This window comes from Eulemur rufifrons, chromosome 18, assembly GCF_041146395.1.
Source record: "Eulemur rufifrons isolate Redbay chromosome 18, OSU_ERuf_1, whole genome shotgun sequence".
In the NCBI taxonomy this organism is placed as follows: domain Eukaryota; kingdom Metazoa; phylum Chordata; class Mammalia; order Primates; family Lemuridae; genus Eulemur; species Eulemur rufifrons.
This window is the reverse complement of record NC_091000.1, coordinates 23,745,591-23,769,589: the sequence shown is the minus strand read 5'-3', so window position 1 is coordinate 23,769,589 and position 23,999 is coordinate 23,745,591. Positions and strand designations below refer to the sequence as shown.

At 35.4% G+C, this 23,999-nt stretch overlaps 1 protein-coding gene across 1 annotated transcript; it reads right to left on the bottom strand.

Moving 5' to 3' along the window:
• Positions 1-3,197: 3,197 nt before the first annotated feature.
• PCDH10 (protocadherin 10) lies at positions 3,198-22,734 on the bottom strand. The gene is made up of 5 exons (XM_069493434.1): positions 20,107-22,734; positions 18,485-18,543; positions 17,826-17,932; positions 9,839-10,144; positions 3,198-3,238 (listed from the first exon to the last, which is right to left on the bottom strand). Exons 1-5 carry the CDS (start codon positions 22,732-22,734, stop codon positions 3,198-3,200), a joined length of 3,141 nt encoding a protein of 1,046 aa, XP_069349535.1.
• Positions 22,735-23,999: the final 1,265 nt, after the last annotated feature.

Here is a 23,999-nt window from a genome sequence, read left to right as displayed (position 1 = left end):
TAATTGTGAGCCATTTCACACTAGCTGCCACCATGGATTGTCCTTAAAATTCAGCTGAGGATAATACGATACCCAAAGTGGAAAATTCTCATTATAAGAGAAATAAGTCAACTCAGTAAATATTTGAAAAAGTAAGATATTTTAAATATATATTCATCTGTGTCCATTCTATAAACTATTATTTTATATAACATGAGGCTTTAAACCTTCAAGTTATGAAGGCATACTTTTAATAAACATAATTTGTTATTTATTCCTTATGTATATAATATGTTTGACATGTTCATACTTATTTTTTGCATTTTATATATCTCCTCAAATCTTTCTAAAACCGTAATTTCTTAATTTTTATTCCTGGGCATTTTATTCTCCATTTCAACTCAATGTATGAGGTGAGAAAAGTAGCCTTTAAGAAACCAAATTTTTTCCTCTTCACAATTCCAAAGAAAGAAAGATGAGGAGTTGTCCACAAAGAAACAGGAAGGGAAGGAAACAAACAAAACCAAGGCTTTCTCAAGTGTGCTCATTTTGTGACAATTTCTTGCATTACATACATTTACCATTTTTGTACTTTTCTATATGCATATTATACCTTGATAAAACATATTAAAATTAAAAATCCCAAATAAAAAAAAATGTTGCTATCTGGGAAGCTTATTTCCATCATAAATCAAAGTAATTGTAAATATAAATAGCATTTATGAAAAATTTAAACAATAACTATACAACTAATGATAGTAAGAAAATTCAGTTTTAAGAAGGAATATTGTTCTTGTGATTATGTTAAAAATAAACTTTATCATCAGTAAACACATGCTGAAATATTAATGGATTAAACAATAGGATCTCTGGATTTGCTTTAAAACATCTGAATGAAGAGGCAGTTGTGTTAGTGTTTGGATGAAACAAATTTGGCCAAGAGTTGATGATTAAGCTGAGTGATGGAAAATATGGAAGATCTGGTACACTATTTTCTCTACTTTTGTATATGCTTTAAGTAATTTGCCATTTTAAACATGTTTAAAAATTTAACTTCTAGAACTCTATAGATTCTATATGATGGTGCCCTCCACTACCATTGTTCTTATTAAAAAGATTGAAGTAAAACATCAGGATATAACTACCAAAACATACCTAGGTTTCATGACCTCCAGCATAATCATATGATGTGCAGTTTTAAAGAAAATAAACCTCAAAACTGTACTATTAGTGATTAACAAGGGGATCGGTTCTGGAACCAAGCTTATTAATGGTGAAAATAATGTACAAGAATTTTATACAATTTTTCAGGTCAGCCTTTAGGTTTTCTATAAATTTTCTAAGCATACAATGTATAGCAACTGTCAAACTATCACATTAACTCTCATATCTATGGACATCTTCCTACCATGATTTAGGTTAAACCTACACGTGAACATTTAAGCTTACCTACACCATCAAGTGTGTATCATCGATTACTTTATCATGCCTGTTTTGTCTATGGTCACCATTGCTGTCTCAGAACTTTCTACTATGTGCTGCACTTTAAGAAACAAACCAATGACACTTTTTGTTAGTTACATATAAAAGGACTCCTTTATCTTGACTATTTCTTTATCCTGGGTGATTAAAAATTTAATCCAGAGAATACATATTTGACATTGATTTTACTTATGTACTACTTCTACCTATGCTGAGGTCTTTTTAAAAGACACTTATTTGTAAATTATTACAAAAACACTTACAAATATGCCTTTATGAAATATAGTAGTAACTATCTAATTTTCAACCCAAATATAGTTATTGGTATATATATATGAGACTTATAACACTTGGTGATAAACTAAAGCCAGTTTTTTATTCTGTATAAAATATAATATCCAACACAGATAATACTGGAATCTAGTGTAGTATTTTGGCTAATGCCACTCTTAAAATGGGGAAAAAGTCCTACCAACTACATTTTTACTATCAGTTAAAAATAACGGGTTCTTCATAATACACAAACACTAGAACCAGAAACCTGTTTGCTCTACAGTGTCATGGTTAATTTTGCTACACTTAAGCACTGTAAAATGGTCCTCAAAAAGTACAACCAGTACCTTACAATATAAAGGAATAGACTAAAATGGACTGTATAACATATCTACTTCTCAACAAGCACCATACTGTCATGTTAATAGCTTCTGATAATGAAGTAGCCATTAGTTAAACAAATTTACTCTTGTGTTAAACATAACCACGGTCCATTCTTTCTCCGGTAATTGATGGCTATTATTAAAAATAAAATTTAATTGATTAAAAATATAATGCTTCTGTATGAGATGTGTATGTGTATTAGTGCATGCATACAATTGAATCATGAAACTGGAATATTAAAAATATATTTATAATCACTTGTTGAATTCAGTTACTTAAAGTTATTGATAATTTATATAGAAGCTTTACCAAAATTAAGTTTAAATATTATCTCTTCAATCTGTACAACTAAAAGAAATATATATCTAAGAGAACAAATATAGTTAAGTGTCTTGCTATTTAACATACGTTATGTATATACATACGATGTCATATAAAGTATGAGTTATAGAATCAGAATTAAAACCCTTTTATCTGAAAAATTTCTAGCTTACAATTTGTTTCTATTGATGTCTTTTGATACATAATTACATTTTGAAATTCAATGTTTTAAAGTCTTCTTTCCCCCTAAACTGAAGTAGGTCAAGCTTTGTGGTAACTAGAAAGTCTTATAGGGCTTCAGTATAAAACTTCGAAGATTTTGTTATACTCTAGAAAAACATTAAAATGATTCACATTATACTGATTTTAGTCTTCATTCCATAATATTATTTAATCTTGAACAATGAGTCTCACAGTCTGAAACAGTTTCCAAGCTATATTATCTAAATGACACTAGCTAATTCCTATTGAAAGAATTTCAGAAGATGCGGCTAGATTCACCCAAAAAAAGTCTGGCACACTGAGTATTGAATAATGTTTAATGATGTTTATAGGCAATTGAATGTGTGAATTCCAGACTTATTTACAATATCTTTAAAACTTAGTTCATTTAAATTTTGACTCATAAATCTTCAGTATGATGAAGCTGGAAAAAAATTCCAAAGTAGGTATTACTTTTCATGGAATAATTCTATTTATATATTAATTGATAATCTTCTTTTGTTAGGCTCAACTGATGGACAAGTGCTTACATGGGTTTATTTCCAATGTTCAAAATAAGAAAGAGGATGGAAATGATCTGTAATATAAAATGAGGTATATAAATAATATTAATATGTTAAATGTTAACTCATTTAAAATTCAATGTTTGCATTAGACAAACAGCTTTAAATAACAGAGCAAGACTCATGCTAAAGAATTGTAAAATATTGAATAAAAATATAAATAACTTTATCAATTAGGTTTTCTCTATGTATCTTTAAATGACAATATTTTATTTACCAATACATCTGTGAACTCAAGAATATAATTAAGAACATGCAAACAGATAACTCCTACTTGGGAATTAAATATGAAAAAAAAGTGACTAAACCAGAGGGAATATACATCTATTAACTTTATAAAAAGGTGAAAGATGAGAGCTAATATATGAAGCTGCCAGTAAATAAAATATGTAAAAGAAAGATGGTCTCAAAGACCAGGAAGAAAGGGAAGTAATTAAAATTCTAAGACAGCCAAGAAATAGAAAACAATTTAACTCCTATTTAGTACCTGAAATAAGTTCTCAGAACAAATTAAAAGAAGTTTAAAACCTCAAAGTATCAAAAAACTCCATCATATTTTATAAAATACCCTAGTTAGGTATATTTCAATATCTTGAATTAGTTTACATTCTACTTCTCATAAAAGCCTGTTGGTACTAGCCAGAGAGGAAAACAAGTAATCTAAAATATTTTAAAAATTGGAAGAAAAGAAGAGAGTTTGCTTGGAGATATCAAAAATTTTCTGTGTGTGCAGACTTGTGTGTAAATGAATGAATGAATGATTACAGCATTAAAGAAAATTTGAGTATTCTTAAAATGCTCAATTCATCCACTTATTCATTTTTAATCACATAGTTATTTAGCATTTATAACATGCATAGTTGGGTACGAAATCTAAATCTTCCAAAAGAATAACTGTATTGAGGAAAAAACATAGTAGAGCAGAAGTAGATTTTAGTGAAGTTAATAAATGGTGAGAAAGTATCTGCAGAACAGAGTACTTACTAATGGTCATGTAAATTTTGTTTTTAGAATATGAAGGTTTGAGTTAACCACAGGTCAAATCATCAAAATAAAGTCAATTCAATTTGATATCATATTAAAATAGTATGTTAAATATTGCAAAGAATTATAAAGATAATACATTGATAAACACTGATAAAAGAAACGATTGAAAATATTCTTTAGCAAAGGGAACAGAAATTTCGTGGACACTAAGTAAGTAGTTCCAAATCACCCAAAGGCACAAATTTTAAATGACATGAGATAAGTCACAGAGAAGCACTGATGTCTGAATAAGTAAAACGCAAACTACCTACAGAAATGGCCAGATTTATGGCTACAAAATGGGCGGCTCTGTTTCATTATCTGCGCCTCAGAAGGAGTTTTTATAGCTTTCATTTTAAATTTTCATTTTAAATTTAAATTTTTTAAATTTTACTGCCTAAAAAGTAAAGAAGAAAAAATATAATATCTTATTTATCTAGAGTCATAGGGAGGTTCCAGTCCACTGTTTCATCAGTTAGTTAACTGGAGTAATTATATGAACTATGAATAGACCACAATTTTTCAAGGAAGTAGACTATAATAAAATTCAGTGAATGTAATAAAATAATATAATAAAATAAACAATATAAAATAAATAATATAACATTCAGATATATAGAGAATATGAAAAGGGTTTTTTTCTGATTATAAGTTATCATTTCTTGCTCACAGAATCGAAGTGAACAAACTATTTTGATTATGGGATATTTATTCATAATTCCTGAATAAAGGAATTTAGTGGAAAAAATAGAATGACTAGTATGATTCTAAGACCAGAAATTTGTCACAAAGAGAAACTAAAAGGGTGAAAAAAATATTCACAAACCTAGGTGTATGTAAAAAAGACAGAAAAAACACACAAAAAAGAAACCTCACAATAGATTATAAGTAAGTAGCAGAACTTGGAGGAAAAGTGAACAGATATTATGTCTAGGAGAAAAGAAAAAAAATCCTAAAAAAGATGTCCATTCATTTAGTGATGTATGGGCCTATATGACAGATATGTTAAAATGGTCTTATATAAAAATACTTGTTTATTGACTTTAAAATTGGATAGTGATGCTATATTTATGATATTAGAGGAATACACAAATCCCAGAGAAAACACTACCCAGGGGTATGTAAATACAAGGGTAATATGTACCAATAAGAAAACTAATTTTATTTTGAATTCTATATATGCTCTTACTACACTATTGAGCTCAACAAATTATGAAAACTCACAGAAGGCAGACTGAGATAATGAAGGGATTGGAAGAAATGTTACTAAACAAAACATGTTCTATAATTCCAATCAACTAAAAACTTGAAGTGCTCACAGACATATTGTAGATGCTTAGAAGAATTCTCCCAAAATGAGGTTTACTGAAAACTGGTCTAGGTAAAGTATCAGCAGTATTTTAAATTCAATGTTTCAAAATCCAAAGTCTTTAATTTTGTTATGATATGGGTGAGCTGAGTTGAAATTTCAAAAGGGATCACTAGTTAGCAAAAATAAAAGGTCAGAAGACACAGTGATTTTTTGGGGTCCACAGACTAGTTTAAATGTTGTGTACCATGAAGGCAGCATGGGGCTGTGACACTTTTCAATACATGGTTCCCTTTAGTCCTATGATTCTATAAATTCCATGGGTTTAGAAACTTAAAGTCATGTAAATGTAGTTTTTTTTTCATTTTATTCAATATAATTGTTTTATGACACTTTAAACAAATGAAAGAAAGAGTTTTACAAGTATATTTTAGATGTAATTTCATTGGTTATTTTTCTTATGACTGTCTTCAGTTTTTAGGGATTGATTATTTTTTCTGGCAAGAAATCAACAAATTTCCAAATAACAAATCCCTGCGCCGTTATTACTGCATTGTTTAGGCTGATCGGAACTGAATGACATGCTCATTCACCGACAAAAATCCTAACAGATGATGTTCTAAATGTAAAGCCAAAATCATAAGCAAGAATGACTATAGAAATATTAAAGAGTATTATTGTAACTACTGGAGTTTTCCTAAATTATATTGATAATATAGCTTTTATCATTTACATTACTGAACGTAAATTAATTTTATGTTTTTTATTTGCTGAGATTATAGAGATTGTTTACATGTAACTTATTGTGTCATTTGAAGGGATAAATTATTTTAAATAAGATGTACAATTCCAAATAAACCCTTAAAAATCTTCGTGATAAAACATAATATTTTTTAAAACTCCAGAAAATACTTTATTTCCTTTTAATATTATTATATACGGTGTTGAAAGGAATTATTAATTTTACTTAAAAGTTAAAGTGGCATTTTAGTACTTTTTAATTACTCTAATAAATTTAAAGGTAAAGCTAAGCTGAAATTCATTAACATTTTAAGTAACTCTAAATATAATATTTTGAATATATGACCATATCCTACATGTTTAAATTTATTTCCTCAATCTTTCAGTGTATCCCTTTTCTCCCTCCCTATCAAGTATTAGCAAACGATAACGTTATAACAAATATAACAGAAATCAAGCTCATAAAGTGCTCCTGACTAACTTGGCAAGTATTGATAGATATGTTCAAAATTACTCCTGATTTAAAAAATAAGTTTCTTCTTATTAAATGCATATGTATATTCTTCATGGATTTTTCTCATACATAAAAGGAAATGTGACTGTATTTGGGCATTTTTTAAAAAAATCTAAATGTTTGCATACATCTAGTTTCAAGTAAAAATTGGTTTCTTCCAGTTTTTAATTTTAACCTTAGCAATCAGAGGTATGAAAATCAAAAGTTCTTGGTATAGACAATGATCTCATTTGTATTTTTAAGCATATCACCATTTTCCTGTCATCAAATGACAGTGGCAGTCCCAGTAGGCTTTTTTAGAGCTTTACAAAAAATAACTAAATGCAGTTTCTTTTCTGAACATCAAAGTGTACATTATGTTCATTATAAAATTAAATGCATGTTTACCTAAAGAAAAACTGCAACCTCAATAATTATTTAAACATTCTGATTAAAAGTAAGTAATTAGTGTCAATTTTTAGCTTCTTTAATAATGTAAAGGACTTGCTTCTTTATTTAGAAAATGAAAATGTTTCCATTTGTAATACTAAATGACACAAGTACTAAAAACTATCATCATATGAATTTAGGGGGCAAAATGGTCAGGAATAGTTTGGGTTTATACTTTGTATTATTAGACTAAACATAAAATTTACTATCCCTATTATGTTACAGCCATGATGTAATTTTAAAGATAATTGTGTGAGTCTAAGATGATGTTAAACACTAAAAGTTAACAAAAAACAAATTTAGACATGATTAAAGCTGTATGAAGAACTAAAGAGAGTATAAGTAAAAACAACAAAATAGCAATTTTTCTGCTAATTTTCCATCCGGGTCATACTTCAGCCTAAACCCTAAATTTTGAGCAGTGTAGTAAGCTAGTTAAAACATATAAAGAAAAATGAAATTGTCATTAAAAATTATTTCATTTCACATATATAGCTAGACAATATGCAAACAAATCTAAATTTTCCTGGTAAAATAATAAATAGATGCATTCTTTTTATTTCTAGCAACACATATAACAGCTAAGAAATTTCATAATCCTAGAAAAGAGATTTGCAAATGAAAATACCAGATTCTTAAGAAGTGCAAAACTTTACATTAAAATGTATGCAGCATTAATATTTTATTAATAAAATTGTTGCCAAGATTCTTAAAATTAAAAAAAAGACACATTAAGTAAAGACATTTGTAGATGGCTAAAATTCCAGTTCTTATATTTAAGCATAACTTCACCAAGATTAGCACTCATTAAGAATAAAAGAAGGTGAGATGATTTTTCAGCTATATTTGAAGAAGCTTTACCTGTTTTGATATGATAAAAGCAAATATTTGTATTTATTTAAAAATAAAAATTGTAATTAATCATACACCCTTTCACTTTTTGCCTTGAAATTATTAGTAACATATTTCTATATGGTAATGTATTTCTATAATGTATATTCTTAGTTTAAGTGAAATAGTAGTGAAATATACTGTTTAAAACTTTGAAAAGTTTTATTTTCTATAATAAAATTTTAAATCCAGAATTCAATTTGAGGGACAAAGACCACATCATAGTCCTTACTTATTAAAATTTGATTTTAGGCTATTTTAATTCACTAGCATGTGTGGATTTGTGAATTAAACTTTAGGATTTTAGTATCCAAATTATACCTTAGATAAATCAATGCTTTCCTTTCTTTATTTGTACTCTCCTTGTATGCTATAACTTTAAAAAATAAAGCAAAATATCAATGCTTTATAGGGAGGCATAATTCTTTGCATCTGACGTACTGAGGTGATAGAGTTTCTAAATAATTTAAAAAGCTAAACATGATACTTCATAAAACACTATTTGATCCCTGTTGTCATCACAATGTATGTATCTGAGGAAAGACCCACTCCTTTAATCATATGACTCTTGTTAATGCTCATTATCAATGTCCAGACAAGCCATTGCCTCAATGCATTCAATCCATGCCTTTCACGTTATATATCTTAGAGGCTAAAATAAATGTTCTTCTGGTTTTTTCTTCCTTTAAGTTTTTAAAAGCATTTTTCCTTCCCATTTCATAAGTCATAAAATAAATGATACATCTATAGTCTGACTCATTGTTTGTTTCTAGCTTATGGTTCCGCTAGATGAAAGAAAACATTATGTAGGATGGATTTGCTATGCAAGATAAGTCATCTTTTGATTAAGTTATTGTGAGTTTCCTCTTTGTCAAATACTATTTATGTGGTCTGACCAAGACATTGAATTGCCAGTAGTATGTATCCATTAACTAAAAGGAAAAGATCCTTGCGTAGCAGAAAATATAAATGAGATAATTTCATTCCTAAAATCTTCAAATGAAATATATTACAGAATCTCAAAGCGTTTTTATTGTTCACAACGATTGTATAAAATAACTTACTTAGAGAATATGGTCTCAATTTTGAAAAAGTTGTGTACAATTATCAACATCTTAATGTTAGAAGAACCCATTATTTTAAATAAATGAAGAATATTGTTGTATTAATAAGTTTCCATAAGGGTTTCTGTGATTCTGAGCAAAGACTTAAATCTATACCAACATCTTACTAAACAGTGTTCAATGCTCAAACTGATGCTTACACCGCTTTCTGGAAATGGTTGCAGTTGTTTACTATCCAATGGTAAAAGGGTGATAGGCAATAATGCTGTTTTCAATAAGAAAATGAGATCTCTCCGCGACTCAACTGTCAAGAGAGTTCTTCCACCTTAATTTAATCCTTCAAAACACATAGAAATCAAGTAAGCAAGAGTGAAATATTCAATGGAAATCTGAAGAACATTTGTAAAATGTTTTTTTCCCAACAAAAAGTTGTATTTTATTGTCAACAACATCCTAACACAGGACCCTTTTCCTGCTAAGTATATTCATTTTTCCATACTACAGTGCTGCCTGCATCCAAAGTCACTTTTATCCTTGTTTCTAAAACAACCCGAACTCTATTTTTACCGTAAAGAATGGAATGTTGAACTTTACCTCCTCAAAGGGAATACTTTTACACAGCCCTTTGTGTAATACTTACTCAAATATGGTGGTTTGTAAGGCGCTCGCGTATTAGACAGCAGTCCGTCCAGCTCCTTCCTCTCCAGGGTGCTGTGAAGGGCCTTCTCTTTGCCAAAGGTGGAGAAGGACCGCTCTGCCCCAGGCTGAGCTTCCGGAGTTTCAAACACCTCAGTGTCTGGAACAGAGTCCATGCCGGGAACGTGCAGATTGCTGCGATAATCAGCAGCCTGGCGTCCATCAGAAGGGACAAAAGAAGGCATCCAGCACCGATCTGAGTGGCCCAGTGCTTTACATTCCTCGGTGCAGTTGGAGAAGAGATCCATACCTGTAAGCAGAAAAAAGAAACTACAGACGTAGTCTTCACTAACAGGACTAGCTACTTAGCGGTGAAAGATTACAGGTGGCATACTGTGTGATGGGTGAAGGTATCTTCACACATTTTTCTTGTCTTAACCTGACAGGATTCAGAAATCTCCTTGCCTCATTTTGTTCATCACTTAGGAGAAAATGATCTGCAAATGTGAAGGGTAAGGCTCTTCTGGCAAAGACGCCTCTGAGTTAGATATTTCTAAACTACGCAGGGTATTGGGGAAAAAATGTTGGCTCCAGATGACTTAAATAACTAGGAAATGATGAGTAGAAAAAGAAGGAGCATTTTAAAAAATCTCTCGTGAAGTCTGTAACGGAGAAAGAACCCAGGTGTAAAGGCTTCGAAATCCATATTCCGTAGTAACAGTAATAAGTCACCTGAGTTTTTTTTTCTTAGAGACAAAAATGGAAGAAATATGCCAAGCAATAACAATGATATTTGGATTGTAAAATCTGGACATGAAACAGAAAGTGAAATTTCAACAGAAATATTACATACACACAAAAAACCAGTAAATAACAAGAATGAAACAGGATTTCATGAACAGCCAAAAGCATGCTTTCTTAGATTCCTAGGAAATGATTTCCTAAAGGTGTTTCTCAATGACACTCTGGTAGTCCATATTACTATAAGCCACTTATCATTTACCACCTTAGACAACCGCAGAACAAATGACTGTAATTAGTGAAACCAAGGTAACCAAATGCAGTGTAAATCAACTGCAGATACTATTGACAAACACCTTATTACTCGTTCTATATTGGAGCACACTTATCCTAGTCAACACAGAACTGTTTGCCTACTAATCCTATAATCCCAAGATTTCAAATGACAGCTTCAAATTTCATTGTCTTTCTTAGATTGACCAGATTAACAAGTATCATCTGATGATGATCAAGAAAGGTCATTTGATTTCTTAAGCAAGACATAAGAAATTTTTAGCACTACAGAATACTATTTGATATTATGCTGATATATATCACTACACAAACACGTAAACAAAAATAGCATTTTAATGTTTTTCTAAACATAATTACATATTTATTAAATGTTTTAAAATAAGATCAATTTGAAAAACCAAAATATGAGATACTAGTCTGTAGAGAAGAAATTCACGAATGCATACCTAGTCTGGAAAATCTAGGGTTTTTTTCTTTTTTTAACCAAGAGAGTAATATTTACTTAACGAACATACTTGATTAATCAGTTACTTTTACAAATATCACAAGTGATTTGTGCTCTTTTGCAAGTTTTAGTTTTTAAATTCCTGATGGTATTCTATTATATATTAATTTATGCATGTTTGTATGTATGTTAATATTGATATATATTAAATAAATAAAATAATTTTTCAAAACTATGAACCTCTACATTATCCACAAGTATTTTGGAGTTAAGAACGGCTAATTACATACATTCTATTTAAAGAAATAACACCAAGCTTCTTATCATATATTAATCTCACTACATAATGACTTTTTTATTATAAATTAAACCACGTAAAAGCTAACTCTGACTTTGATTATAACATTCCATTGATAATTGTTCTGTGTAAGTCTGGAAATAAATTGCTGATCAGTGAACTGTTGAGGAACAGAAACGTGAGCTGAAGCTGGGATTCAGGAATCTGACTGAGAACAGCATGGAAAACATGTAAATGTTTCACTAGACACTAGAGAAGCTCAGTCCTTTATCCTATTTCTGTAAGAAGGTATGTAGTAAGCAAAGAGAAAGGGAAGGAGAATGTACCTGTAATGTCCACATTTACATACTAAATAGGCAAGGGCTACAGAACCAGAGAGGAGATTTATATTTCAGCACACCACTATAAAGGCTGCCTATTTAACAGACTGATGAGGGAAAAAAGGTTTTTTTGATAGTAGAAACTATCTTTAAGAGTAAAATTATTATGAGCAATTATTTATTTTAAAAATAAATTTAAGTTATATTAAATTTACAGAGTTGATGGAATCATACTCAGATATTAAGATAGAATTGTTTTACTGGGTCCTGATAAAGATGGGTACTAATGCAAAATTTGTAATTAATACAGTTTTTCTTCACATGACTGAGAAACGTCAAATATACCAAAGGAAACCATATACAATCTTTCACATCTTTCTCTGCACATATGTCCAAGTACTCTTCTAATTCTGCAGATGACAATTTCACACAGAAAATTTTAATGAACTGGCATGTCAATATTAATGTTAAGATACTGCTTGATTATCTTAGAAGTTAATTTTGGTAAAAGTTATTTTTATGGGTAGTTTATACCCAATTGTGACCATTTTCTTCTCTTGAAAGTTTGTGGTCTTTCTTTCTGACTCTTTTAATTATCTGAGTCTGGTTAAAATTCCCTTTGATGATATAATAAAGTTTGCATGAATTGGGAATGTGTATTAAAAAAATATAGCATGTATATAACACAAAAAAGTGAATAATATAAAGAAGTTTTTTGTTGAAAGAGCAATATCACTTAACAGGAGGGCAGAAACTTGTAAAAAATGTTCTTAATAAATTTATAGAATAATCCTTTTAAAGTAGAAATCCCCTAGTAATACTATATGGCTTCGTAAAACTAAAATAAAAGGTAAGGTTCAAATTGAGCATGAATGTTTCACCAGTTTTATCAAAAAGGTAAGTGTACCTATTTCTTAGGAGGAAAAATCAGACATATAAAAAAACTAAAAACATAACATAAAAACTAAATCAATAAACTTTAAATAAGTAACAAAAAATTAATTGAAAATGGATTTTCATTTGTCCTTCAGATATATAGTTTGTGAGCCACATAAATTCATTCCATTACCAGTTCTCACCTTAGGGACCCATTGTATGACTAACATGATTTTATCTTCTATCATTTATCACTAGTTCCATTAAATACATTGCCTTAATTACCAAATAAGCATAGCATATTTAAGCTTTTTTTTTTTTTTTTTTTGTGATAAGTGACTACATGATGCACAAGGATGTCACACCTTACACTACTTGGAACATATTAGAATGCATACCTTTCACATTGCTCTTACAATTTTTGAATGGCTTAAATTCAAGGCTCTTTCAAGAATTAGTAAGTTTAACTTAATTTTTTTTTCTTGTTCAAATGTCCTTACTATAGAACCTATGGGATTTGCACAACAGAAAATTACAGGCTATACCTCATTTTTAAAATTTTGCTAATTTCTAAGAAATGCTTCAATGTATATTTTTTACTTTCAATCTCTTTTTCTAGTTATTTATTTTTTCTACTACTCGGAAATAATCTGTTCTGCAAGGCATGACAGCTGATGTGATAGACTGCCTATTATGCAAAGATATATTTAGACAAATTTTAAAATATATAGTTTTCAACTGGCAAGTAACTTGTCCCTTATAGTCAGAAGTAATGGATATTTCCATTGAGAACAATCAAGATTTTAAAATTATTACAAGTGTATTCAATTTGTGCTGTTTTTGATGAATGTAATAATATAAAATTATGTCCACATTTCTTTCTCATGCAACAAGCCTTCATAAAAAACTTTATTTTTTCCAAACACAATAAATTAATTTTAAAGAAAATCAACACTCTTAATTTTTGAGAAAATTTCCAGTCTTCTTTTAAGTACTTAACAATGAAAAACTAAGAGATATTAATTATAACCACAAAAACTGCTACAGGTTTTAAGAAAATATGGTTTAGGAGCAGATATTTATCAATATAATTCACTAATGAAGAAATCAAAATATGGACATCAAAATTTTTTCCCTACCTATCATCACTCAAAATGTTTGTATTTTCTCCATTTCTCTCAATATTTGATTATATATTGTTTACAATTATAAATCTCTCTACATTTTCAAGTTGTAGCGCAGAGATTCACCAGAAAACTGAACAAGCTTTTGTAAACACTGGTGTAAACTCACTTGATTTATAAAGCCAAAAGATAATTTGCCAATGTCTAAATTTTTACTGAAGTTGTGAAAAACATATGTATTTTATGATAAACCAAGACTCTTCTCGCTGCTATTATAGTAGAACAAGGATTTAATGTATTTCATGATATACTTATCTACTAATTTGAAAATACTGCCAGTCAAATCACTTTATTTTTAAAATTTATAGCCAAATTTTGAATGTGTATGATGCATAAATCTCATAATTAGTTAATAACTAAACACATTTAGAAGATAAATTCCCTTATAAGTGAACGAAAAATTTATAAGAAGAGAAATTTGACAATTTCAGGTAAAGTAATAAGTAACTTAATCACTTATTAGGGTTCTCTCTGACATATTTTTAAAACAGGCAAAAGGTATTAAAATAAATTCATAATCTTAGTGTTCTTCACTGTGTAGGTATTCCATAATTGGAAAAAAATAACATCTTACTACTAAACAGATTTCATTAGACATACCTCAACTGATATTAAAAATTTGTAAATGTATCCTCTTCCAAAATACAAAAAAAAATTTCTTTTAGTCTAATGACATGGTAAATAAAATTGAAAACACGTTTCTTTAAAGTCTACTTTTTCTGCTATTTAAGCAGTGATCAATCAGTTTTTCCTCTTGTGATGGTTTATGTATGCATAAACCACATCTTCTTGGACTTCTGCCATATCTAACCAATACATCAATAGAGCACTGAAAAAAACGGAAAGCACCTTGACAAGGCTATAGAAAGAAAGTGCCACAGAGCAGTGGTCAAGGCGAAGAATTTCACACATAGAGCCAGGTGCAGTAGAAAACTGAAAAAGCTTATGTGATTCTCTGTGCAGCTGCCTCCGTGTGTAAAGCCCTTCAGTGAACAAGATTGGTGACTGCAAATGGCTTATAAAGGATAAAAGCAAGAAGGGAGGGGAAAAGAAAGAACAAAAAAGAAAACTGTTCATAAAAGAATAAATAGAAGACATATCTAAATAAATAAATACAAAGTAATGTTAACATAGAAAAAGAAACGAAATAAAGAAAAAGGAAGTTTAAACAGGTGAAGCACTACCCTAAATAGTGTATATAATATAGTATGGAATGAGGTACAAACTGAAAGAGAGAATTCAGAATTTCTACCTTTCCAATGTTATTTTTCCTTGATAATCTAACTTTTCCCCCTAAAACTTAGTTAAGCTGAATTTGCTTAGTGTATGAATTTTTTCACATCCAAAACCTAGAAATAGATGTGCTATGAATAATATTACCTAATTTTGTAAAATTGGAAGATCACCAACACCTGGCTTTACAAAGAAATAAAACAGATTTATCTGAAATGGGCTTAAATTTTTCGACATATTCTAGCCGCATGGTGTGAGGTTTATAGTACACAACATCAGTATGGACTGAAAAACAATCCATTAAGTAAATGCATTTTAATTGTCTGCATTTAGAGTTTTACACTTAAAAAAAGAAAACATTTCAAAATCATTCTTACAACAAAATTAGACATATTAAATCTCACTGCAATTCAGCATACAAAGGTGCAATTACTTCTTAATGTAAGTGCTTTAGTACAATCCTAAAATAGCTATTATTGTGCTCAGTATGTCGTGGCTGCCCTGTAAATACTAATGAAATGCCTAAATGGATTGGTAATTCTGTAATACTTTTACATGTTTACGAACTTAAAGATATGAAAAAAATTTACCATTTTGAGAGAGAAAAATAAAAATCACCACACTTTTAAAAACTGTTTTTCAGAACACATTTTAGCATTTTAATTTTCTTTTAAATGCTTTGACCTCTCAAATAGTTTGAAAGAAACATTACCAAATGGCAACAGAGTGCCTGTGAAATAAAACAGTTACTGGGTAAACCCATTGATAAAAAAATATTCCCATCTATCTCCCAAATTTAGGCCTTTTTGCAGATGTTTATTCGTTTCTCTTTCTTCAGTTAGGTTATTATGGATCATTATGTCTGAGGGACTAAACTAATTGAAACGTTCATTGAGATTGGAGTGCCACAGAAAAAACAAAGGGGGGTGGGTGGGAAAGGAATAAAATGCATCCAAAGAAGCATGCAGCAGATACTCTCTCTTTTTTACATTAAATATTTTGTTTTAAAAGCTTTAAAAGGCTGAAGATTAAATTAAAAAGTCTGGAAAAAGAATAGGCATGAGCAATTCTAAATGTATAGTTTTTTTAAAGATAACAATAAATCATATGCCATATATAGGGCAAAAATGAAAGAGACTTTGTACTCACATATAAACTTCTGGCAAGATCTGGTTTGTTGTCAGGTTCCCAGACACTAAATAGATGCTCTGTTCACTTAGCGTGAAGGCCCGCAAGGGGCAGGGACCTCCGGGGATTCTTGGCAGTTCTCAAGTCTCATTAGGTCTGCATATTAATGACTCGCAGCAATATAAAGAGACCCTTGAGCAGCCTTTTCTCCCTTCCTCCTGCTTGGGTTTCCCAAGGCTAAGGCAGCCACAGACACAGCACACATTAGCCAAGTGAGAGGCTTGTAGCAACCACTGGTGCCAGGCCACCATGGGGTGTACACTGCCCTTTGACACAATGCCTCAGCACCGTTCAGAGGTCCATCAAGTGTGTTAAGGAAAAGGCGCTCTCGAGGACCACTATTACCTTGAAAATAAGAACTCTTATCAGTCGATTTTTATATTGCTAACCAAAATAAAGATCTAATCTCAAGTGAGCTGAGTTGAAGCCAGAGACAGTGCAAAGATGGAAAGAAGTTATAGAAAGTTGACTAGCCTTTACATTTCCTCATGTATCAAGTAAATATAAAACTAGATAGAAAAAGTAAAAAATTCAACAAATACCCTTCATACACAAAATCCAAATGAAGTAGAAAGAAAACTAGAAGTTTATGAAATCATTTTCATTTTAACATACATATTTTATTTCAGGTAAGGGTTTCCTTTTAATATTAGTTACATGTTATCAGGATCTTATGGAATGTAAAGGTTAAATTTATATAGAAAAGGTGAAGTAAAATAAAGTAAAAAATATAAATCACATTACAACCCCCATCAATGACTGCCATTAAGCTCACTGAAGCTCAGACTTCAACTTTGATGAGTCCATAGACTGTCAAAAATATGAGGACCCCTAGGACACTTCAGAAAATACACCTTATCATGTTTCCTAATGCCCTGAAGCCCAAGGACCCAAGGTTGGAAACCCTGCTTTCAACTTATCAATGACTATTAATCACTATTTCTTCTCTCTTTCAATACTTGGTAGTGTGCAAAATGCATGGCTCTGAAAGCCAAGAGATTTGGATTCTAGTCCCCAGTAATTCATTTATCCTCTTATGACCTCATGCAGGTCAATGAATTTCATTCATTTTTAGTCACTTTATCCATAAACAAGGCTAGTCATACCTTAATTGGCTGAAGACTGGGGATTGGACCAAATGAGAGACCTATGGCTTTTTTGTATGGAATATAATTACATTAAGGAACATTATATAAAAAAGATGTATTTCATATTCTAACATAACTCCTTAGTGAGTTTCTAACTTTAACTCTCCAAAGGAACATTACATTTTTACAATTCTCTTTGATACAAGTATCAAAATAGGGTGACACTATAATTAAACTTACAGAAAATTACCTAGCACATCACTCTTCCTACATTTATTTAAAGAAAAATAAAACTATAAAAGTCAGCATTTAAATCACACTTACCAGCTGACTGGGCACGGTTAGTGGCATCATGATCACTGTCTCCCTGTTCACTGTCTCCATGACCACTGTCCTTAGAGCTTACTATGTCAGCTTCCTGGAACGCAGAACTAGAAGTACAAAAATGTGAATATTAGAATAAAAAAGGTGAAGAAACACAGAAAATATTCTTCTGCCACCACATGGTCACAGATGATGCTGCAGACTCATAGACCTGTTAGTTGGCTTTATTTCTGCATCAAGCTAAATTTTATAACCTAAGCCTATCTAACTCTTTAAAAATGGAGAATTAACAGTCAATTTGAATACTTAAGTCATGTAAAGTTTAGGCATTATTCTATGATTGGAGCTAAGTATATATGCACATCAGTTTCATAAAGCAGATATAAATATACATCTGCATCATTTAGGAAGACTATTAGAAGCCATGTACGAGTATAAACTGACAAAATATTCAAATATATTTTGTAAGTTGTATATAAATGAAATACACCCTTTTTAATGTATTGTCTAGAAATGCAATTATAGTCAGTATTTATGTCCTGCCCTAATTGAAAATACTTTTTACATTTTATATTTTAATATTAGATAATATACCTACTTCTCATTTTTACTAGGTTGTGAATTGTCCATACACTAATCTAGGGAAAAAGAGTCCATACCTGTTAACTCGGCGAGGTCTGTCAACTAGATAGCTGAGCTCTGCTCGCTGGTGTTTAGTCTAGGAAAAAAAAATAAATAAATCAAGAGCATTTGAATGCTAAGGGCTTACTAGTCTGCTTTTGAGGTTAGAGACTATATTTAGCTTAATTGTATACATTGTTATGAATTTCCAAGCTTTCCTAAGACTTCATTGTAGTGATTGCTGGGTAAGGGTGGAGTAGATATGAAGAGACACTTGAATCCTTATTTCAGTCACTTGTAAAGGTAAAAAAAAAAAAGGACAACTTTAAATGTGTGTTGTTTTTTTTTAAAGAGAGAATGCAAATGACCTCATAGTAAGGGCTAATAAACAATATATTGTCTCTAACAGAGTCAACCTAGTTATACTCTGCAATCTTTCAGTTGCCTAAAAAAGTGTTTAGGTGCATACTGGTTGACACAAGAAAAACAGCACGCTCAATAAGCAAAAAGTTAGGATATTTTATGGAATTATGTTGTCGTTTATTTTCAAAATGTGCTTAAGATACAAATGAACTGTACAAATATTCATGAAAGTCAAATAATATCTAAGACTCAAATAAAATAACCTGCCAAGAAAGGAGTTCATAATTCTCCCCTCCTCCCCAATTTTTCCCCACTCCAAAGGCCCTCTGCATTCTCCTCCCCACCTCCGCCACCCACACACCTTTTCCGGTCCAAACTTTCTTTCACAGAAACCAACTCTGTTCTCGCCCCCACCCCCACCCCCACCCTCCACCTTTGCCACTTCTCCATCTTGTAAAAAGAAATCGGAATTGACAACCCAAATTCTTTTATAAGAGAAAGCCAACAGCAGTGATTTATCCAAAACAGTGGCAAGAAAGTGATTATTAGCTAAAAGATATATTTAAGACAACAATTGTTTAAGCCTTTCATTAGTTTACTCTTACAGGGGTTTGTGCCAAAGCAACTTCATTCAAATTCACACTGTGTGGGCGCTTGGCTTCAAGAGCATCTGTAATGCTGTCCAGAGCAGAACTGAACGCTTTTTTTGCAACCCGAGTTCAGAGGACAAGGATCTGATAACTTGTTCACTAAAACATGCATTTGAGTTTAGACAACTGTGTAAAGTTAAACAGTCTATAGCTTACTTGTACACGCGACTGAAAGCATCGATAAACAAAACAAAATAAAATCACCTTTATTAACGCCTGGGACAGACGCAAAGAGGAAAAGACCTTTGCCAGTGCTAGAAAATCCCTCCCCCACATTTCCCTCTCCCTTCGCGCACTTTTTTCTTTACCGCCAGGTTTCTGAGAAGGGAAAGGACTGACCCGGGATTAAGATTTTAAAGGGAAGATGGGAGAGCGAAGGAGAGAGCTCCAAGGTGGCAAAGTACCAAGGGGAGGGAATGAAAATAAATGTGGAAGGTTGGAACGCAGAGAATTAGGAACAACGCGAAAGTTAGGTTACACACGAAGAGGTGGGAGAGGGTGACCCCCCATCCCCGCCCACACAACGATACAAATAGGCTAATATCCTAAAAATAAATACACAGTGCACCAGAGGTACAAGGGCCGTGCTAGAGGAGGCTTTCTGATGGAGGAGATGAGAGATGGTGGTCCTTTCGCTTCAGCCTTACCTCGTTGGACAAAATGCTTCCGTTGGAGATGATGTCGGGCTGCTGGTCGGTGTAACCGGTGACGATGGCCCCGCAGGGGTTGTGCTCAGTGTCCGTACTCCGGGAAGGGCTGCAGGGCTTAAGGAACATCAGATCGGTCTTGGCGGACTCTGGGGTCAGGCAGACCTGGTAGCAGTAATTCTGGTTGTGGTGGTGGGAGCCAAAGCCCCCGGACTCCTCCACGGGCACCTGGGCCGGGTTACTGGGTACGTTGGAGCTCTGCACCAGCATAATGTCCGACTTGCTGAGTTTCTTCTTGCGCGCCCGGGCTTGGCGGCCACAGCAGGTCGAACCTCCACCTCCGCAGCAGCAGCAACAGAGGCAGCAATCGCTAGCCAGACACGTGTATATGTTGAGCTTCTTCTCTTTTTGGCAGCGGACGGCCAGCACGATCATGGCCAGCAGGAAGATGAAGGACACTGAGCCCAGAGCGATGATAAGGATGAGGGTGAGGTCTAGCGAGCTTTCCCCTCCGCCAGAGCGGCTGGGTCGCTGATGCTCCCCTGACCCTCCGCCTCCGCCCCCGCCCCCGCCCTGGGGTTCCACTGCCCCATCCACTAGCTGAACCACCAGGGTGGCGGTGGAGGACAGGGGCGGCTGCCCATGGTCGCGCACCTCGATCACCAGCTCATAAGGCCGCTGGGGGTCGCGCTTGGCCGGAACTCGGCGCGCTGTGCGGAGCTCCCCGGTGCGCCAGTCCATGCGAAAGAGGTTCATTTCGTTGCCCCGCACGATGCTATAGGTGAGCCGGGCGTTCTCGCCGTCGTCCGCGTCCACCGCGGCCACACGGGTGAGCAGGTAGCCCGGCTCTGCCGAGCGGGGCAGCACCTCGCGCGCCGGAGTCCCGTTGCGCCCTGGTAAGGGCGCCACGATGGCAGGGGCGTTGTCGTTTTGGTCCACTATGAGGATGTTGACAGTGGCGTTGCCCGCCAGCGCCTGGGGGCTGCCGGCATCCCGGGCTTCCACCTGAAAGCTGAAGTCCTTAAGCTGCTCGTAGTCGAAGGAGCGCAGGGCATACAAGTAGCCGTTCTCAGAGTTGATGGACACGTAGGTGAAGACGCTCATACCCTGGATCTGGCACTCGAGGATAGAGTAGGCAAGCTGGGCGTTGGCGCCCTCATCGCGGTCGGTGGCGCTCACCGCGTAGATGTAGGCGCCCGGCACGTTGTTTTCAGTCACATACACGTCGTAGACCGGCTGGCTGAAGCGCGGCGCGTTGTCGTTCACATCAGACACCTGTACCTGGATCGACTTACTGGTGGAGAGCGCCGGCTCGCCCCGGTCCCGGGCCACCACAGTCAGGGTGTAGGAGTCCCCCGCCTCTCGGTCCAGGGGGGCTTCGGTCACGATGGTGTAATAATTCTTAAAGGAAGACTTGAGGCGGAACGGCACGTCCCCCAGCAGCTCGCACTGCACCTGCCCATTCTCCTCTGAGTCGCGATCGGTCACGCTGAATAGGGCCACCACTGTGCCGGGCGCCGCGCCCTCGCTCACCGCCTCCTTCACAGTGCTGAAGCTGATTTCTGGCGCGTTGTCGTTAGCATCCAGCACTCGCACCAGCACCTTGCAGTGCGCAGGCACGGCGTTGGGGCCCAGGTCCTTGGCTTGTACATATACTTGGTACACTGGGCTCTCTTCATAGTCCAGTTCGCCACTCACCTCCAGCCGGCCAGTGCGCGGTGAGAGTCCGAAGAGCTCCCGTGCCCGGGGCGAAATGTGGCTGCTGAATGAGTATACGACCTCACCGTTCTGGCCCTCGTCTGGGTCGGTAGCGTTGAGCTGGATTACGAGCGTGCCTGGGGGCGAGTTCTCTGGTAGGGACACAGTGTAGACGGGTTGGTCGAAAGCGGGCACGTTGTCGTTGGAGTCCAGCACTCGGATGGTGAGTAGAGCCGTGCCGGTGCGCTGTTGCTGGGGGGGCAGGCCCACTCCCCCGCCACCTCCCCCTCCTTCTCCTCCTCCCCCTCCTCCCCCGTCCACCGCGGTCAGCACGTAGCGGTGCACCGCTTGCTGCTCTCGGTCCAGTGGTTTCTCCAACACCAGCTCGGCAAATCGGTTGCCATCCCCCTGGGTCTGCACGTCCAGGGAGAAGTAGCTGTTGGGGGTGATCTCATAGTCGCGCAAGGAGTTGGTGCCCACGTCTGGGTCGAATGCGCTCTCCAAGGGGAAGCGGGTGCCTGGCGTAGCGCTCTCAGAGATTTCCACGGTCAGATCCGGCTCCGGGAAAGAGGGGGGGTTGTCATTAATGTCCAGCACCTCGATCTCCACCCGGAACAGCTCCAGGGGGTTGTCCAGGAAGACCTCCAGGTGCAGGACACAGGAGGGGCTCTGTTTGCAGATTTGCTCGCGATCGATCTTCTCGTTCACGTACAGCACCCCGGTCTCCAGGTTGAGGTCTAAGTAAGGGGTCCTTGAGTTGGACGCCGTTTGGAATCTGCGAGCCGAAAGTTTTGTAATGTCCAAGCCCAGATCTTCAGCGATATTCCCCACGAAAGTGCCATGTTCCTGCTCCTCCTGTACTGTGTAGTGAAGCTGGGAAAAGACTCCTTCCACCATCCAGAGCAAGGCAAAGAATAATAGCACAATCATCTCCAAAAGGAAAGGAAGTAGCTTCCCGCAGCCAGTCAGCCACCCAATCACCTCCCCCACCACCACGAAAAAATAATCTCAAAAAATACAAATAAAAGTGCGCTACTCGGGGGGCTCCTGTGGCTTTTTGTCTTTAAAAATCTTATTCCTTCTGCTTCATGTTAGAGCTTCCCCCAATCCAGCCTCATTTTTTAATCTTAGCGCAGGAAGGGTGACAGGCGTCCCCTTTCCTCATCTGTAATCTTCCCACTGACCAATTAATAAAATAATGATAGTACAATAGTCAGCGTCCTTTATTCCGACAGTCTTGGCGCAACGCGGCGCTGGCAAATCCCAAAGAGGAAATTTCGATATTTCAAGACTGTCCTCGGTTTGTCTTCTTGCTGATGGGAGGAGAATGAGGAGGAGGAAAAGGAGGAGGAGGAGGAGGAAGATGAAGAGGAAGAGAAGGAAGAGGAGATGCTCCTGGCACCGCTAAACATGCCTCTTAATATCAACCGCTGGCAAATGCAAAAGGGCTTAAAAACAGCGAGAGAATTTTGTGCCGGAAAAGCACAGGACGGCTCTGAAGCATAAAACTTTCATTCTCTTCATTTCTCCGGATGGATGTTCTTCTTGACATTTTTTTCCTCTATTTGTATTTTTTGTCTTTCACCGTCTTGTCTCCCTCTGTCCTCATCTCCACCGTCAGTTGTCACTCTGTAAGTTTAATGAGCAGTTTCTTTTCTGCTGTTTCCTTCCCAAGCCTCTTTCCCTCTAGCCTGTCTTTTTTCCTTCCAGTCTTTCCTTCCTTCTGCTTCAGCCTCAGAGCCTGTGATCTCGGCTGGCAGTTTCTGAGCTCCGAGCGCTCAGCTTCTCTGTTTTTGCGCAGCGCCCTCATTCTGCCAACCAATCACCCAGGAGCACCACCCACCGACCTGCCGCTGATTGGCCAAGCTGGCTGTCAAACAGATACGTCACGAAGCAGCCGGGCGAGGCGGAACAGAACCCTAGCCCGGGCTGCTGGGGTGAGTGTGAGTGTGAGAGCGAGAACAGCCCCGCAGGTCCCGAGGCGCTGGCTGGGGACTCTGCCGCGGAAAGTTCCCAGTCCCCAGCCGCAGGTAATGAGCAGGGAATAGAGAGGTTCCCCTGTTTGCATCAGCAGATGCGAAAACATAATAGCAACAGCTGCGGTATCCTCTCCTAGGAGCGGGGTTTCCAGTGATGCTAACATTCTTTTTCCTTTAAGGTATTTTCCCTGCTACGGATCATGGAAATAAACCACG

What these genes read in the sequence shown, in the direction of transcription:
- PCDH10 (XM_069493434.1), bottom strand. Translation starts at nt 22,734, where the DNA reads ATGATTGTGCTATTATTCTTTGCCTTGCTCTGGATGGTGGAAGGAGTC. An exon ending in GAAGCATTTTGTCCAACGAG is followed by an intron (nt 18,544 to 20,106) that starts GTAAGGCTGAAG and finishes TTTTTTTCCTAG; the next exon opens with ACTAAACACCAGCGAGCAGA. An exon ending in TAACCGTGCCCAGTCAGCTG is followed by an intron (nt 10,145 to 17,825) that starts GTAAGTGTGATT and finishes TTCTGCTTACAG; the next exon opens with GTATGGATCTCTTCTCCAAC.